This window comes from Gopherus evgoodei, unplaced genomic scaffold (assembly GCF_007399415.2).
Source record: "Gopherus evgoodei ecotype Sinaloan lineage unplaced genomic scaffold, rGopEvg1_v1.p scaffold_113_arrow_ctg1, whole genome shotgun sequence".
Classification (NCBI taxonomy): Eukaryota; Metazoa; Chordata; order Testudines; family Testudinidae; genus Gopherus; species Gopherus evgoodei.
The window spans coordinates 17,771-32,293 of NW_022059776.1; the positions used below are offsets into that span (position 1 = coordinate 17,771).

The 14,523-nt window shown below is 45.0% G+C and overlaps 1 protein-coding gene across 1 annotated transcript; it reads left to right on the forward strand.

Moving 5' to 3' along the window:
• The first annotated feature begins 856 nt into the window (after positions 1–856).
• Positions 857–1,792, forward strand: LOC115639741 (olfactory receptor 51G2-like). Its single transcript, XM_030542690.1, has one exon. The coding sequence runs from the start codon at positions 857–859 to the stop codon at positions 1,790–1,792; it is 936 nt and encodes a 311-aa protein (XP_030398550.1).
• Positions 1,793–14,523: the final 12,731 nt, after the last annotated feature.

Sequence of the window (14,523 nt, forward strand, 5' to 3'; positions counted from 1 at the left end):
ATTCATTTGCATTTATTTGTACATACAGAGACAAACGTTACAAATCAAGAGAGAACCCTAAACAAAGAAAAAAATAGGAACAATACGCCCATAAAGAGGTTATCCTAATTGCGTCAAAAGTTTATATCTACCTTGTGGGAGAAGGAGGCGGGATGGGTGGGTAGGGATGAGTGCTTACAGATACCTGGTGAGCTATGAAGAGAGAGTTTGTTCTGTTCTAGGAGCTGAGTTACTGGCAGGCATTGACCATATAAGCTTATCAATTGTTTACAATTGTCAATGTCCTTACTACTAAATTCTACTAAAGCATTCTTGCTTATTCTGTCTTTTTTATCTTAGTTGTAGGCTAAATTTTGACTTTTACTTAAGAATATCAATAGGCCCAAGAGCTTAACAGGTTTCAAACAGGGACTGGATCTTTATATGAGTAAACAGAAAATCCAATTACACTAGTGAAGACTTAATAAAAAAGCTCTCAGAAGGGCTCTAAACCTTCTTAATTTATACTACAATATATGTCTAATTAGTGGGCCTCGGGGACAAACTTTCCTTGGGAGCAGGTTATCTCATAGCTGCCTATTTCAGGGATTCTTTCACCTTCTTCTGAACTATCTGCTACTGAGCATTTGATTCAAGGCCAGATGGACTACAGGTCTGATCTAGTCTGGCAATGCCTATGTTCCTATTGATGGTGTAAATCCAAGACCATGCTTTAGCTTATCTTCCTTAAGCTCCTGGGAGTCTCTAGACTTGCACTGAGGTCAGAAAGATGTCTCATTAAATATCATCTAGTCTCATGGGATTTTTTTCTTTCAGGAAGGATATTTCAAAACTCCTTAGACCTGTTCAGGACATTATGTTAGCTGTCAATGACACTGAATTCAGCTCTGCAGTATTCCTTCTCACCGGGATACCTGGGCAGGAAGACGTCGATCTCTGGATCTCTGTCACCTTCTGCTTAATGTATGTTATTTCAATAGTAGGAAATTCAGTCATTCTGTTCATTATAAAAACAGATCCAAGCCTCCATGAGCCCATGTACATTTTCCTTTCCATGTTGGCCATCACAGACCTTGCCTTGTTGATAGCCACCATGCCTACAACACTGGGTATATTCTTGTTTAACTCTAGGGAGATCAGTCTGGATGCTTGTTTTGCCCAGCTGTTCTTCATCCACTCACTTTCATTCATTGAATCATCGGTACTCCTGTTGATGGCCTTTGATCGCTTTGTTGCTATCTGTAAGCCACTGAGATATGCTTCTATCTTAATCCTGCCAAGAATTGGAAAGATGGGACTAGTGATTGTGCTAAGAGGGGTGTCTTTAATATTCCCACTCCCCTTTCTCCTTAAACGGTTCCGATATTGTCGAGCCAATGTCCTCTCCCATTGCTACTGCCTGCACCAGGACGTTATTAAGACAACTTGTTCAGACATCACAGTCAACTACATCTATGGTTTCTTTCTTATAGTTACAGTGGTAGGGTTGGATTCACTGTTCATCTTGCTCTCCTATGTTATGATCCTCAAAACAGTGCTGAAAGTCACGTCCAATGTGGAGTGCCTTAGGGCCCTGAACACATGTGTCTCCCACCTCTGTGCTGTCCTCCTCTTCTACACACCACGGATTGGCTTGAGTGTGATACACAGATTTGGGAAGGACTCTCCTCCATTGCTCAGCCTTCTCCTGGGATACATCTCTCTGTTTGTTCCACCACTTATAAACCCAATTGTGTACAGCGTGAAAAACAAACACCTTCATGCGAGGATAATCAGGGTATTCTTCAAATGAAGGGTCAGTCCATCAGAATTCCCCGATAGAGTCAATAAAGAGAAAGAATGTGGATGTTGTTTCCCATTACACCTGACTTGTCACTGTTCCATCTCCAGTTAAACATCTATGAACCAGGGGAAAAGCTGTAGAGCTGTTCTGCAGTTCCAGTCCTCGCCCTTCCTGAGCACTCTGGGTACTGCGTGATCCATGGGGCTGCAACAGCTGTGCTCAGGAGCTATTTAAGTGACACAGTCACCCCCCTTTTCCTCTGCCCTCAGCCAGGTGCATGTGAATGAGTCGTGTCAGAGACATGATTAAAGCAGGACCCCCAGGTGCAGTCATTTAGGCAGTTCCTCCCTCTTTGATGACTGTGCACTGTGCACCTGATGAGTCCACCCCCATCTGACTGTAATGCCACCGATGCAGAGCAATGCTCCATGTGTTATTAGGAAATGGGAAAACGTTTGTGAATGAGGGAGCCTATCCAGGAAGGATGGGCTCCACCTAAGCCAAAATGGAACCAGATCCCTGGCACTTAACAGTGAGAAGGTGGTAGAGGAATTTTTGAACTAAGGGCTGGAGGATAGGTGGCAGGTGCAGACGAGCACATCGTTTGGAAGCGACATCCCTTAGAGAGGATAGACTAATGGAGATTCTCTATGTCCTAGTAAGGAGGAGAGGATGAAAGATGATAAAATAGAGGTAGGATCTGTTGAGAAACAATTAATAAATAAAATAAAATAAAAAGTCCCATACATGTACATCCTGTAATGCAGAAAGCTAAATAATAAGGTGTACTAGAGTGCCTCGTATTAAATGAGGATATTGATATAATAGCCACCACATAAACTTGGTGGAATGAGGATTATTAATGGGACACAGTATTACCAGTGTACAAAATATATTGAAAGAACAGAATAGGTCATACTGGTGAGGGACTGGCACTATATATGAAAGAAAGTCTACAATCAAATGAAGTAAAAATTGTAAATGAACCAAACTGTACCACAGAATCTCTGTGGGTGGAAATTACATATTCTAATAAAAAGAATATAGTTGTAGGGATATATTACTGAGCACCTACCCAAGATGGTGAAAGTGACTGTGAAATACTCAGGGAGATGAGAGAGGCTATTAAAATAAAATAAAAAATCGATAATAATAATAGGGGATTTCAATTGTCCCCAAATTGATTGGGTACATGTCACTTCAGGAAGGGATGCAGAGATAGTTTCTTGATATCGTAAAGGACTGCTTATTGGAACAGCTAGTCCTGGAGCCCAGAAAAAGTTGTGAAGGCCAAATCTATGACAGGGTCCAAAAAAGAACTAGATAAATTCACGGAGGATAGGTCCCGCAATGGCTATTAGCCAGAATGGGCAGGGATGGTGTTCTTAACCTTAGTGTGCAAGAAGCTGGGAATGAGCTAGAGGGGATGGATCACTTGATGATTCTCTGTTCTGTTCATTCCCTCTGAGGCACCTGGCGCTAGCCACTGTCTGAATACAGGATACTGGACTAGATGGACCTTTGGTCTGATCCAGTATGGTTTCTGTAGAGGTGGATAATAGCGCTGCCCTGCCTCACAGAGGTGGTGAGAAGACAAATACATTTCAAAAGTTATGTGTGAATGAGGGTCAGACACACAGGACTCCTGTCAAGAGACTCCGGGCCAGATTCCCTCCCTGTCCTCTCTGTTTGTGCTGCTCTAGCAATGCAAAGGGGCAGAAGTGGGACTCACCTTGCACACAGAAGCACAGCTAGCTCCTAGCCCAGCCCAGCCCGTTCACTGTAAGGTAACCACCTTTTTAAAGGAAAAAGCGGGACACAAGCAGAAGCCCATCCCTTCTGTGACTCTCATCTATGCTCCTCTTCTTCTCATACGAGGCCCCCTCTCTGCCCTATCTCTTCCCCCATATACCTCCCTCCTGCTCCTCCTCTTTACCTGAGACTCCATCCTCTCTTCAGGAGAGAAGCCAGAGCTGGGCCATGGTAAGGGCTGCTCAGGGATCCGGAGACACTGCAAGGAGCCCCAGACCCTCCACCTCTTTTTAGCATTAGGCTGAAGGGCCCAAAATGTGTCCCCATCCTGTGTTCCCAGCCCCCAGGATGTACCCCCTAGGGAAGGTGGGGAGTCTTTGCTCTCTATAACAGTCTGGGCTCCCAGGGCATCTCTTACCATCACTTAGTTCCTGCCTAGCCGGGGGTAGGAGTCTTGGTGGAAGTGGTGGAGTAGGGTGAAGGGCTTGATGTGAAAAGATGAGGCAGGAGATGGGACCTCACAGCGGTGGCAGGAGGATAAGTACATTCCAGGTGCTCAGATACTCTGAGACCCTAAGATCAGGGCTGTGTCAGGGTTCCACAAAGCAACACCTCTGACATTGGTCTATAAAAGGCTTCTTATCACAGCCCCTGTGACAGCTGCCTTCTGGGAAGCCCCATGAATCCAGCCCCTTGGTGTGTGTGGCAGATACGTGGTTACCCAGGAGTAACAGTGAGGGATAGGTTGCAGATTTATGTGGGAGTGTTGGAGTGTCACGGGATGGCTGGGAAGTTCAGCACTTTTACTGGACTTGTGTCTGAGGTGAGATTTGGAGTGTCATGAGGTCTAACTGTCAAACTATGGAGCAACAGACATTGGGCCTCATATTAGACATCTGCCTGGAAGAAAGCTGTCTGAGCACAAAGGTCAGCTTCACAATTTGGCCCCGTAACATAGCCATGGCTCAGAACCATACTGATTTGGCCCAGGCTCATAGAGGTTTAAGCAAAGACTTCTTCCACAAGAAAGGGGCAAACAAATGGGAAGATGCTCTCAGGGACACAGTGAAATGAGGCTGGGTACCAGGAGCTCCTTGTCATCTCAAAAGAATGTAAGTTGAGCCAGTTCTGTTCCTCTATATCCAGAGCAAAGCCTGTGTAACTTAGCTTGCAGTGATACATGAGACAGATGAGTGTAGACATAGGACAGCTCTCTGTTATTTTTAACCACTTTTCCTAATGCCTTTTTCTGCTTGTTAATAAACCATTTGTTTTAGGGAGGCTGGGGTGACTGTATAGCACTGGTCACAAGCACCCAAAAGGAACAGACTGAGGTGTCCAGTCAAACCTGCATGGTGAGAAGCATTTAGCATAGATGGGGTATTGTTCCCAGTTCAAAGAGTGGAACAATTATGAGATTCCTCCAGAGACAGGAGGGTAAAGGGACCATATATCCTTGTTTTACTGTGACAATCCCAATTCTTCTTGATGAGCATCTATCCTTGAGTTCCTTCCAATATTCACAAGAGCAACTTGTTCAAGTTGCAGCCAAGATAAAGATCCATTCAAGAAAATAATTCATAGAATCATAAAATTAATTAGAATTCTATTAGAATTCTGTGAGCGTGGAACAAACATGGTCAAAGGAGATTCATGGCACATAGTGTACTTGGATTTCAGAAAGCCTTTGACAAGTTCCATCACCAAAGGCTCTTAAGAAAAGTAAACTGTCATAGGGTAAGAAGGAAGGTTCTGTCCTGGATCAGTAACTGGTTAAAAGATAGGAAACAGAGGGTAGGACTAAATGGTCAATTTTCAGAAGGGAGAGAGGTAAATAGTGGTGTCCCCCAGGCATCAGTAGTAGCACAATTTCTACTCAACATATTCATAAATGATCTGAAAAGCACTTATACAGTGAGGTGGCAAAATTTGCAGATGATGCAAAATTACTCAAGTTAATAAAGTCCAAAGCAGACTGCAAAGAATTACAAAGGGATCTCACAAAACTTTGCAACTGGGCAAAAAAATGGCAGATGAAATTCAGTGTTTGTGATAAATGAAGTGTGTGTGCGTGTGTGTGGGGGAGCACCCTTTTATGGCCACCCAGCCAGTCAGTTAGCTATAGAAATCCTTCTTAGTAGTGGTATTCTACTTGCCTTACCTGTAAAGGGTTAAGAAGTCTCACTGAAATGTTTAGGTGAGTGGAAGTGAGTTGGCACTTGGCCAAAAGAGCCAATGGGAAGACTAGAATCTTTTAAAAATTGGGCGGTGGGAACCTTCCCCTCTGTGTCTGTGTGGTTGTTCTCCCAGCTGGAAAGACAGAGCAGCAGATATGCTGTAAGAATCTTGGGCCAGGTTTAAAAATTCATCATTTATCTCTAGAATTGCTCATTTGGAACTACAGATATAAATAAATAGGACAGAAAATGTTTCGCTTGACACAGGTAGGTTTATCTCTTTATTTTGGGCTTGTGGATTCTCTGTGTTAACACAGATATCACTGTTTTCTTTTGTAACATTTAAGCTGGACCCCAGGAAAGCCATTCTTGGTGTTTAATCCTTGCCAGATGCTCTTTTAAAATCTAGCAACAGCCTGATTATCCAGATGTTTTTTCTTTCTTTTTTTAAAATAAAATGTATCTAACAGTCTGGGCTCCGTCAGACCCTGCCTGACGTAATATGGAATCATTGCATAACTAAGCCTGGCAGCGTATGGTCCCAGTGTTTGCTGGCATTGAAGCAACATCTGTTCTTTATCTCTCTGTGTTATCCTCAGGAGAGTGATATTGTTCATGGTCACCTGGTGGAAATAGGGAAATGTTATTGAGGACATTCAGAGGTGGACATTCCTTCTGGGCTGCTGACCTGTGGCTGAACAGAAATCATCCCCGCTGTGCGCCACGTGGTGGGAGAAAGGGTGAAGCAATCATCCCAGAGAATAGGGTGTATGTGTGTGTGTGTGGATGGGTTAGTTGGGTTTGTGCTGCATGTTAACCTGAAAACTACAGCCTCTCCTTTTAAATGGCCAACCCAACAGGTGCTTGGTATGTGAAATGAGGGCACTGCTTTTTGGAACCATGTAATGTTAACAGCTTGGTTCACCGTGAAAGAGTCTACTTATTGTTCTCTAAAATGTGTTTTTTTAAATACTACTCTCCCTTTTTTTTCCTCCCACAGCTGCAAATGTTTCAACACTCCCGTATCATCTGTGTCCCAGAGGCTAGTGAAGACTAGAAGGCGAAAAAAATGCATTCACAATGAAATGTTCTCTGAGCTCATGCAGTCCTTCCACACTGAAACAGCCCAGCGGAATACATGGAGGCAGACACTGTTAGAGTTCAGGAAAGCACAAAATGAATGTGAGGACATGTGTCGGGTTCAAGATGACAGATGGCAGCAGCGTGAGGAGAGGAGGCAGGATGCAATGCTGAGGCTACTAGAAGATCAAACTGACATTCTCCAGCATATTGTTGAGGTGCAGGAAAGGCAGCAGGAGCACAGACTCCAGCTGCAGCCCCTGTGTAACCAACCACCCTCCTCCCCAAGTTCCATAGCCTCCTCACCCAGACACCCAAGAATGTGGAGGGCGGGGAACCTCTGGTCACCTCACTCCACCCCAGAGGACTGCCCACACAACAAAAGTCTGGCATTCAATAAGTTTTGAAGTGCAGTGTGGCCTTTTCCTTCCCTCCTCTCACCACCACACCTGGCGCTTCCCTTATTCCCCACCCCTCCTGGGCTACCTTGGCAGTTATCTCTCCATTTGTGTGATGAAGTAATAAAGAATGCATGAATTTGAAACAACAATGACTTTATTGCTTCTGCAAGTGATGATGAAAGGGGGGAGGGCAGGGTGGTTGGCTTCCAGGGAAGTAGAGTGAACCAAGGGGGCGGGTTTTCATTAAGGATAAATAAACAGAACTTTCACACGGTAGCCTGGCCAGTCATGAAACTGGTTTTCAAAGCTTCTCCAATGAGTACAGTGACCTGCTGTGCTCTTCTAACTGCCCTGATGTCTGGCTGCGTGTAATCAGCAGCCAGGCGATTTGCCTCAACCTTCCACTCTGCCATAAACGTCTCTCCCTTACTCTCACAGATGTTTTGGAGCACACAGCAAGCAGTAATAACAATGGGAATATTGGTTTCACTGAGGTCTAAATGAGTTAGTAAATTGCACCAGCGCGCTTTTAAATGTCCAAATGCACATTCTACCACCGTTTTGCACTTGCTCAGCCTATAGTTGAAATGCTCCTTACAACTGTCCAGGGTGCCTGTGTACAACTTGATAAGCCATGGCATTAAGGGGTAGGCTGGGTCCCCAAGGATAACTATAGGCACTTCAACATCCCCAACAGTCATTTTCTGGTCTGCAGAAGAGACAAAAAAGTCCCTTGCTGCAGCTGTTCACACAACCCAGAGTTCCTAAAGATGTGAACATCACATACCTTTCCTGGCCATCCCCCACACTGATGTTGGTGAAACTTCCCTTGTGATCCACCAGTGCTTGCAGCACCATTGAAAAATACCCTTTTCAGTTTATTTACGTGCTGCCTTGGTGCTCCATTCCCAAGATAGGGTATTGCGTTCCATCTATCACCCCACCACAGTTAGGGAATCCCATTGCAGCAAAGCCATCCACTATGACCTGCACATTTCCCAGAGTTACTACCCTTGAAAGCAGCAGCTCAGTGATCACGTCGGCTATGTGGATCAAGCAGCCCCCACAGTAGATTTGTCCACTCCAAATTGATTCCCGACTGACTGGTAGCTGTCTGGCGTTGTAAGCTTCCACAGGGCTATCATCACTTGCTTGTGAACTGTAGGGGCTGCTCTGGTGTTTGTGTTTTTGTGCTTCAGGGCAGGGGAAAGTAAGTCACAAAGTTCCATGAAACTGCCCTTACGCATGCAAAAGTTTGAAGTTGGTTATCACAAAATTCACCTTTTCAAAAGTACAAATCAAAGCTGTACATAAACAAGGGGATATTGATGTACCTTGGAGAACATTTTCCAGTGTGAGTAGTCCTGTCCCAGTTATGCAGAAAAATGATTTACAAGTACACAACATGCTGTTAGAACATCAAGGGGTAGATAAAACCATGCAGTGCCTCACCTCTGTGGGTTGGTGGCCGTGCATGAAAGCCCTGTTTTCCTGTGCAAACCAAGCCACTGGCGTCTGGACGCCGCAGCTGCACCAGGAGAGGCTGAGCCTGTCCTGGCATTTTATATCCACGACCTATGGGTCCCAATATTTAGTTAGCTTTTCTTTTAACAGCCTCTGCACATTGAGCAGATGTTTTCAGAGAACTATCCACAATGACTCCAAGATCTCTTTTTTTGAGTGGTAACAGCTAATTTGGAACCTTCATTTTGTATGTATAGTTGGAATTATATTTTTTCACATGAATTACTTTGCATTTGTTCCCCCAGCCACCAAGTTTTCTGAGATCTCTTTGTAACTCATTGCACTCTATTTTGGAGTTAATTATATTGAATAATTTCATCTTGTCTGAAAATTTTGCCACCTCATCGTTTGCCAATTTTTCCAGATCATTTATGAATATATGGAACCACAGTGGTCCCAGTACAGATCCCTGTGGGACATCATTAGTTACCTCTCTCCATTCTGAAAACTGACCATTTATTCCTACTCTTTGTTTCCTCGCTTTTAACCAGTTATAGAGCCAGGAGAGAACCTTCCTTCTTACCCCATGACTGCTTACATTTCTAAAGAGCTTTTGTTGTGGCACCTTGTCAACTACTCTCTGAAAGTCCAAGTATAATATATGCCCTTGATCACCCTTGTCCACCTTTGTTGACCTGCTCAAAGAATCATAATCATCTGATGAAGCATAATTTCCCTTTGCAAAAGCTCTGCTGATACTTCCACAACAAATCATGTTCATCCATGTGTCTGATTATTCTCTTCTTTACTATAGTTTCAATTAGTTTGCCTTGTACTGAAGCTAGGATTACAGGCCTGTAATTGCTGGGATCACCTCTGGAGCCTTTTTTAATAATCAATGTCATATTAGCTATTTGCTAGTCATCTGGTACAGAAGCTGATTTAAGTGATAGGTTACACACCACAGTTAGTTGTTCTGCAATTTGATATTTGAGTCCTTGCAGAACTGTTGGGTGAATATCAACTAAGCTACCTGAGTGTTTTATTCCTAAATCACTCAAGTACAAACAGGAGACAACAGCCAATTTCCCAGCTTCCCAGGCTTGCACCCGTGGTGCAGTATAAACCCAGATTTATATAATCTTGCACTACATATAGATCTGTACCATGCACATTCATTAATATAGGTCACTTTCTACTCAATGTGGGATAGATGGGCAATGGTCTTTGTTTACAGAGCTGAGATTTTCAATCCCCAAGAGAAATTGGAGGCTTTTCATCTGCCTCTTCCTTGTAACATAAATGAAGGTTGCACTGATGGAGTGTATGGCTGCACTTGGGGTATAGAAAGGTTGAAACCTCCTGGCCAGTCTATGGCTGGAGTATATTGCCCATCAGCTACTCTAACCAGCACTCCCATGTCTGTGCAGCCCCCTGCAGCCTGTACAAGGCCCCTTCAGCAGATCCTGTGGGCAGTGGCTACTGTGACAGGCCCTTGTAGCACATCTCTGATGAACCTATGCTAGCCAGGAGCTAGAGGGAGTCCTAGAGCAGTTGTGGAGGCAGAGGTATTGTGGGTGGGAGGCCTAGATACCAGTGGATCACTGAGAACTGTGCCTAACTTTGGGGACCCTGGAACCTGGGGCAACCTGTTATGGCTCAGGGAGAATTGCAGGACTGGAAGGGACTTCAAGAGGTCATCAAGTCTAGACTCTTGTGATCATGGAAAATCTAACTATTATCTAGACCATTCCTGACAGGTGTATGTCTAACCTCTTAAAAATTGCAATGACGGAGAGTCTACAGACTCCCTGGGCAATTTATTTCAGCACTTCACCACCATAATAGAGAGGACATTTATATCCTACTGGAATGATCCAAGGAAATTTCCAAGTGTGCAGCATTGTAGAATCTCCCTTTCCTAGCTTGCACTCTGGGAGTGTAATGCAGGACAGGGGGCTTTATGGGAGAAATCTGATCCTCTATTATTGATTATTATTATTACTATTATTTATTTCAGCGAGATCACAGCTGTGACAGCATCATTTTTATATCTCGGCTGCCCCTGAGGTAGCCATGTGACTAATCAGAACAATATGAACAGTGATGATAATCCCGGATTCCAGGAATAGAGCCTGCAGCAGGGCTGGCGCCGCAGTCCCATTGGGTAGCATCACTGCACATCCCCTGTGATTACGCCGCGTGCAGTTTGTTATTGGCCGTGATGGGGGTTAAAGCTGGTGCACACAAAGCCAAGCAACTGAGGTTCCCTGATGGCCAAGTGGCCCCAAGGGAATGTGCAGACATGCTTCATAAAGACAGCTGCCTTCCTATCTGAACAGATACTGCCTGCTGCCTGTGCAACCTCTTCAGTGACTCCTTGTCCTTTTGGTTGAAGACCTCTGGTGTCAGCGGCTCCTCTTCTAGCAGGAATTGGGCACATTGGCAGGTTTCACTCTCTTTAAGATGAAAAGTGAAGGATAAAGGCTGCCAGCTGTTTTCATTTGCAGATATTCTGTGCAGCGGCAGAGGACTCAGCTGGGCTCTCGGGATGACTCAGTGAAGGGCTGGTAGCACTGGGGAGCTTGGGAACCCCTCCCCTACACCTGCCCATGCTCCTCAGGGGGTTATTGAAGCTGCACACTGTCATGGTACAATTCACCACTCTGAACCTTAGCATCCAAAAGATGGGGTACCAGCATGAATTCCTCTAAGCTCGATTACCAGCTTAGAACCTGTAGCGCTGCAACCAACCAGGAATTCCAGTGCCTGGTACACTCTGGACCCCACAAAACCTTGCCCAGGGACCCCCAAGACCCAGGCCCTCTGGATCTTAAAACTAGGAAAGTAAACCTTTTCCCTCACCGTTGCCTCTCCCAGGCTTCCCCTTCCTGGGTTACCCTGGAAGATCACTGTGTGATTCAAACTCCTTGAATCACAAAACAGAGAGGACAATTCACCTTCCTCCCTCCTTCTCTTTCCACCTCCCAGACTCTTCCTGAGAGAAAGTAAAACTGACACAGAGAGAAATCAACCTCTCTCTCCCTCTTCCTTCCTTTCTCCCCACCAATTCCCTGGTGAATCCAGACCCAGTCCCATGGGGTCTCACCAGAATAAAAAAACAATCAGGTTCTTAAACAAGAAAAGCTTTTAATTAAAGAAAGAAAAAACAGTAAAAATTATCTTTGTAAATTTTAAAAAAATGGAATAGGTACAGGGTCTTTCAGCTATAAACACTGGGAATACTCTCCCAGCCTAAGTATACAAGTACAAATTAAAATCTTTTCAGTAAAATACCAATTTGAACTCCTTCCAGCCAAATACACATTTGCAAATAAAGAAAACAACCATAAGCCTAACTCGCTTTATCTACCTCGTACTCACTAGTCTAAACTTATAAGAGCCTGTGTTGGAGAGATTGGAGAGAAACCTGGTTGCACATCTGATCCCTCTGAGCCCCCAGAGTGAACAACACTCAAAACTAACAGCACAGCACAAAAAACTTCCCTCCCTCAAGATTTGAAAGTATCCTGTCCTCTGATTGGTCCTCTGGTCAGGTGACAGACAGGCTTACTGAACTTTACAATCAATTCTTTACAGTCAAAGAGATATAAAGTACTTCTGTGCTATTAACTTTTCTTATCTGTTTATGACACACATAAATCTGACATTCCAAGGGAGCTTGGAGTGTTAAAAAACTGCAATTTCCCGAATGAGGTTTTCTCAATGGGTCCCATTTCTGGAGGTGCAGTATGCTCTGGGCCCTATCCTGCCAGCGGCTGAGTGAAAGGAGATCCTCAGAAATATCAGTTAATAATTCAAAAATTGCCACAGGTTTATTCAGGCCAACCAGAGGATTCAGGGGGCCTGGAGTGTTTGGCAGTGGGGCCAACCGCCGCCGAATTGTCGCCAAAGACCCAGAGCGGAAGGATCTCCCTCTGCCAAATTGCTGCCGAGGACCTGGCACTTTAGCAGCGGTTCCGGGGTGGAAGGACCACTCCGCCGCGGGTCTTCGGGGCACTTTTGCAGCAGGTCCCAGAGCAGAAGAACCCCCTGCCGCTGAATTGCCACCGAAAATCCAGAGTGAATGAAGCTCTGGGGGCCCAGGCCACACGAGAGTTTTCCAGGGCCCCCAGAACGAGTGAAGGACCCCACTCCAGGGGCTCCAAAAAACTCTTGTGGAGGCCACTGAAGTGCCTGGGGCAAATTTCCTCACTTGCCTCCCCTCTGGGCGGCCCTGGGATTATTTGCTCTTGGAAATTTAATCAGCAAATGCCTTTTCAAAAGTTTTATTATTTGGGTTGATTATGAATGCAGGTATTCAGAGCTGCATTGCTCTGTGATAACTGGTCAGACAGGGGATATTTCTATTTCCTGAATGGCTGAGGGCTCTAGCATCTCTGCTCTGTAGATACCACTAAAAGTTACAGGGCTACCTCCATCTCACCCCTCTCCCTAGTCTCCGAGTGCCAGATGTCAAGAAAAGTAACCTTCCTTCTCATGGGGTAGAATCTCATGATCCTCCCACATTCAGACTAGATCCTGTGGTTCTTCCCTTTTGGAGTCTGTGACAAGTGGTGAGATGAGTGACCAGCCAGGCTTCTTGAACCAAACTACTCTTTAATCTGAACCGTAGCAATAAAGCGAAACATGGGACAATCGAAGGGTTTTCAAACAACAGTCTGTACACGTCTCTGACCCTAAGCCCTCCCAATCTGACATGGATCCAGGCAGAGCAAGGCCTTCAGACATCTCCAGAGGTGTCTTTGCCTGTCAGTGTGAAGTGCTTCTCACAGCAGCTGACCCACCTCCGCACAGACTCCCAGCTCTGGCAAATCAAGCTGTGTGATGTGGTTGGAGCCCAGAAATAGGCTCTTCCCAGCTTGTAACTCCGGTGTTGTCTCTCAGCCTCCCTGGGGTGGTTACCGAGCGATGGCTGTTGCTTCCCTTCCTGCTTGTTTCCCAGCAGCCTGCTATGAAACTAAGAAGAGCCACAATGGTTGCAGCCAATATAGCCATAACATCAGCACCTCAATAGTTAACCCAATGTAGCTCTGCAGCAAACAGCTCAACAACTGAGTTTAACATACACATTCCTTATGGCAGCTCAGCTACATTTCTGACAGTATACTATTCCCGGGTGCTATGGATGTTATCAATACAAGACGTAGATGGAGAGAGAGAGAGAGAGGAGAGAGGAGAGAGAGAGAGAGAGAGAGAGAGAGAAAAGACTAGTTTCATGTGTGAAACAAAGTTCCATTTCTGTGATTACTGATGCATTTGACTTTGAAATCCACTTCCTGCAAACCCTCATTGTGTGCTGGGGTTACTCTGTACAAGAGAGTGAGAGCTCAGGGAATGAATATTTTCCATACTGATCCCAGTAATAATAAATAATAATGGAGATATACCCATCTCCTAGAACTGGAAGGGACCCTGAAGGGTCATTGAGTCCAGCCCCCTGCCTTTACTAGCAGGACCAAGTACTGATATTGCACCAGATACCTAAGTGGCCCCCTCAAAGACTAAACTCACAACACTGGGATTATCAGGCCAATGCTCAAATCACTGAGCTATCCCCCCTCCCTGTTACCACTCCGGGTACAGGCTACAGACTGGCAGAACAGAACCTGAGGGGAACCAGTCAGCTGTTAACAGAAGGACAGATGAGCTACTAGACTTTTCTTTGCTGTTCAGGTTCTGAAGACATCCAGATGACCGACACTACATTGTAAGTCACTCTCTATCCTGAGAAATCATCTCTGAAAGGAGATCAGAGGGGAAAGAATGGGTTCACATGTGTGAACTAAAGTACAGATGTGTAAATGTTATGCCAACACTTTTCATTGTAACACAAATATTACAA

Coding starts and splice junctions, on each gene's coding strand:
- LOC115639741 (XM_030542690.1), top strand. CDS start 857: ATGTTAGCTGTCAATGACACTGAATTCAGCTCTGCAGTATTCCTTCTC.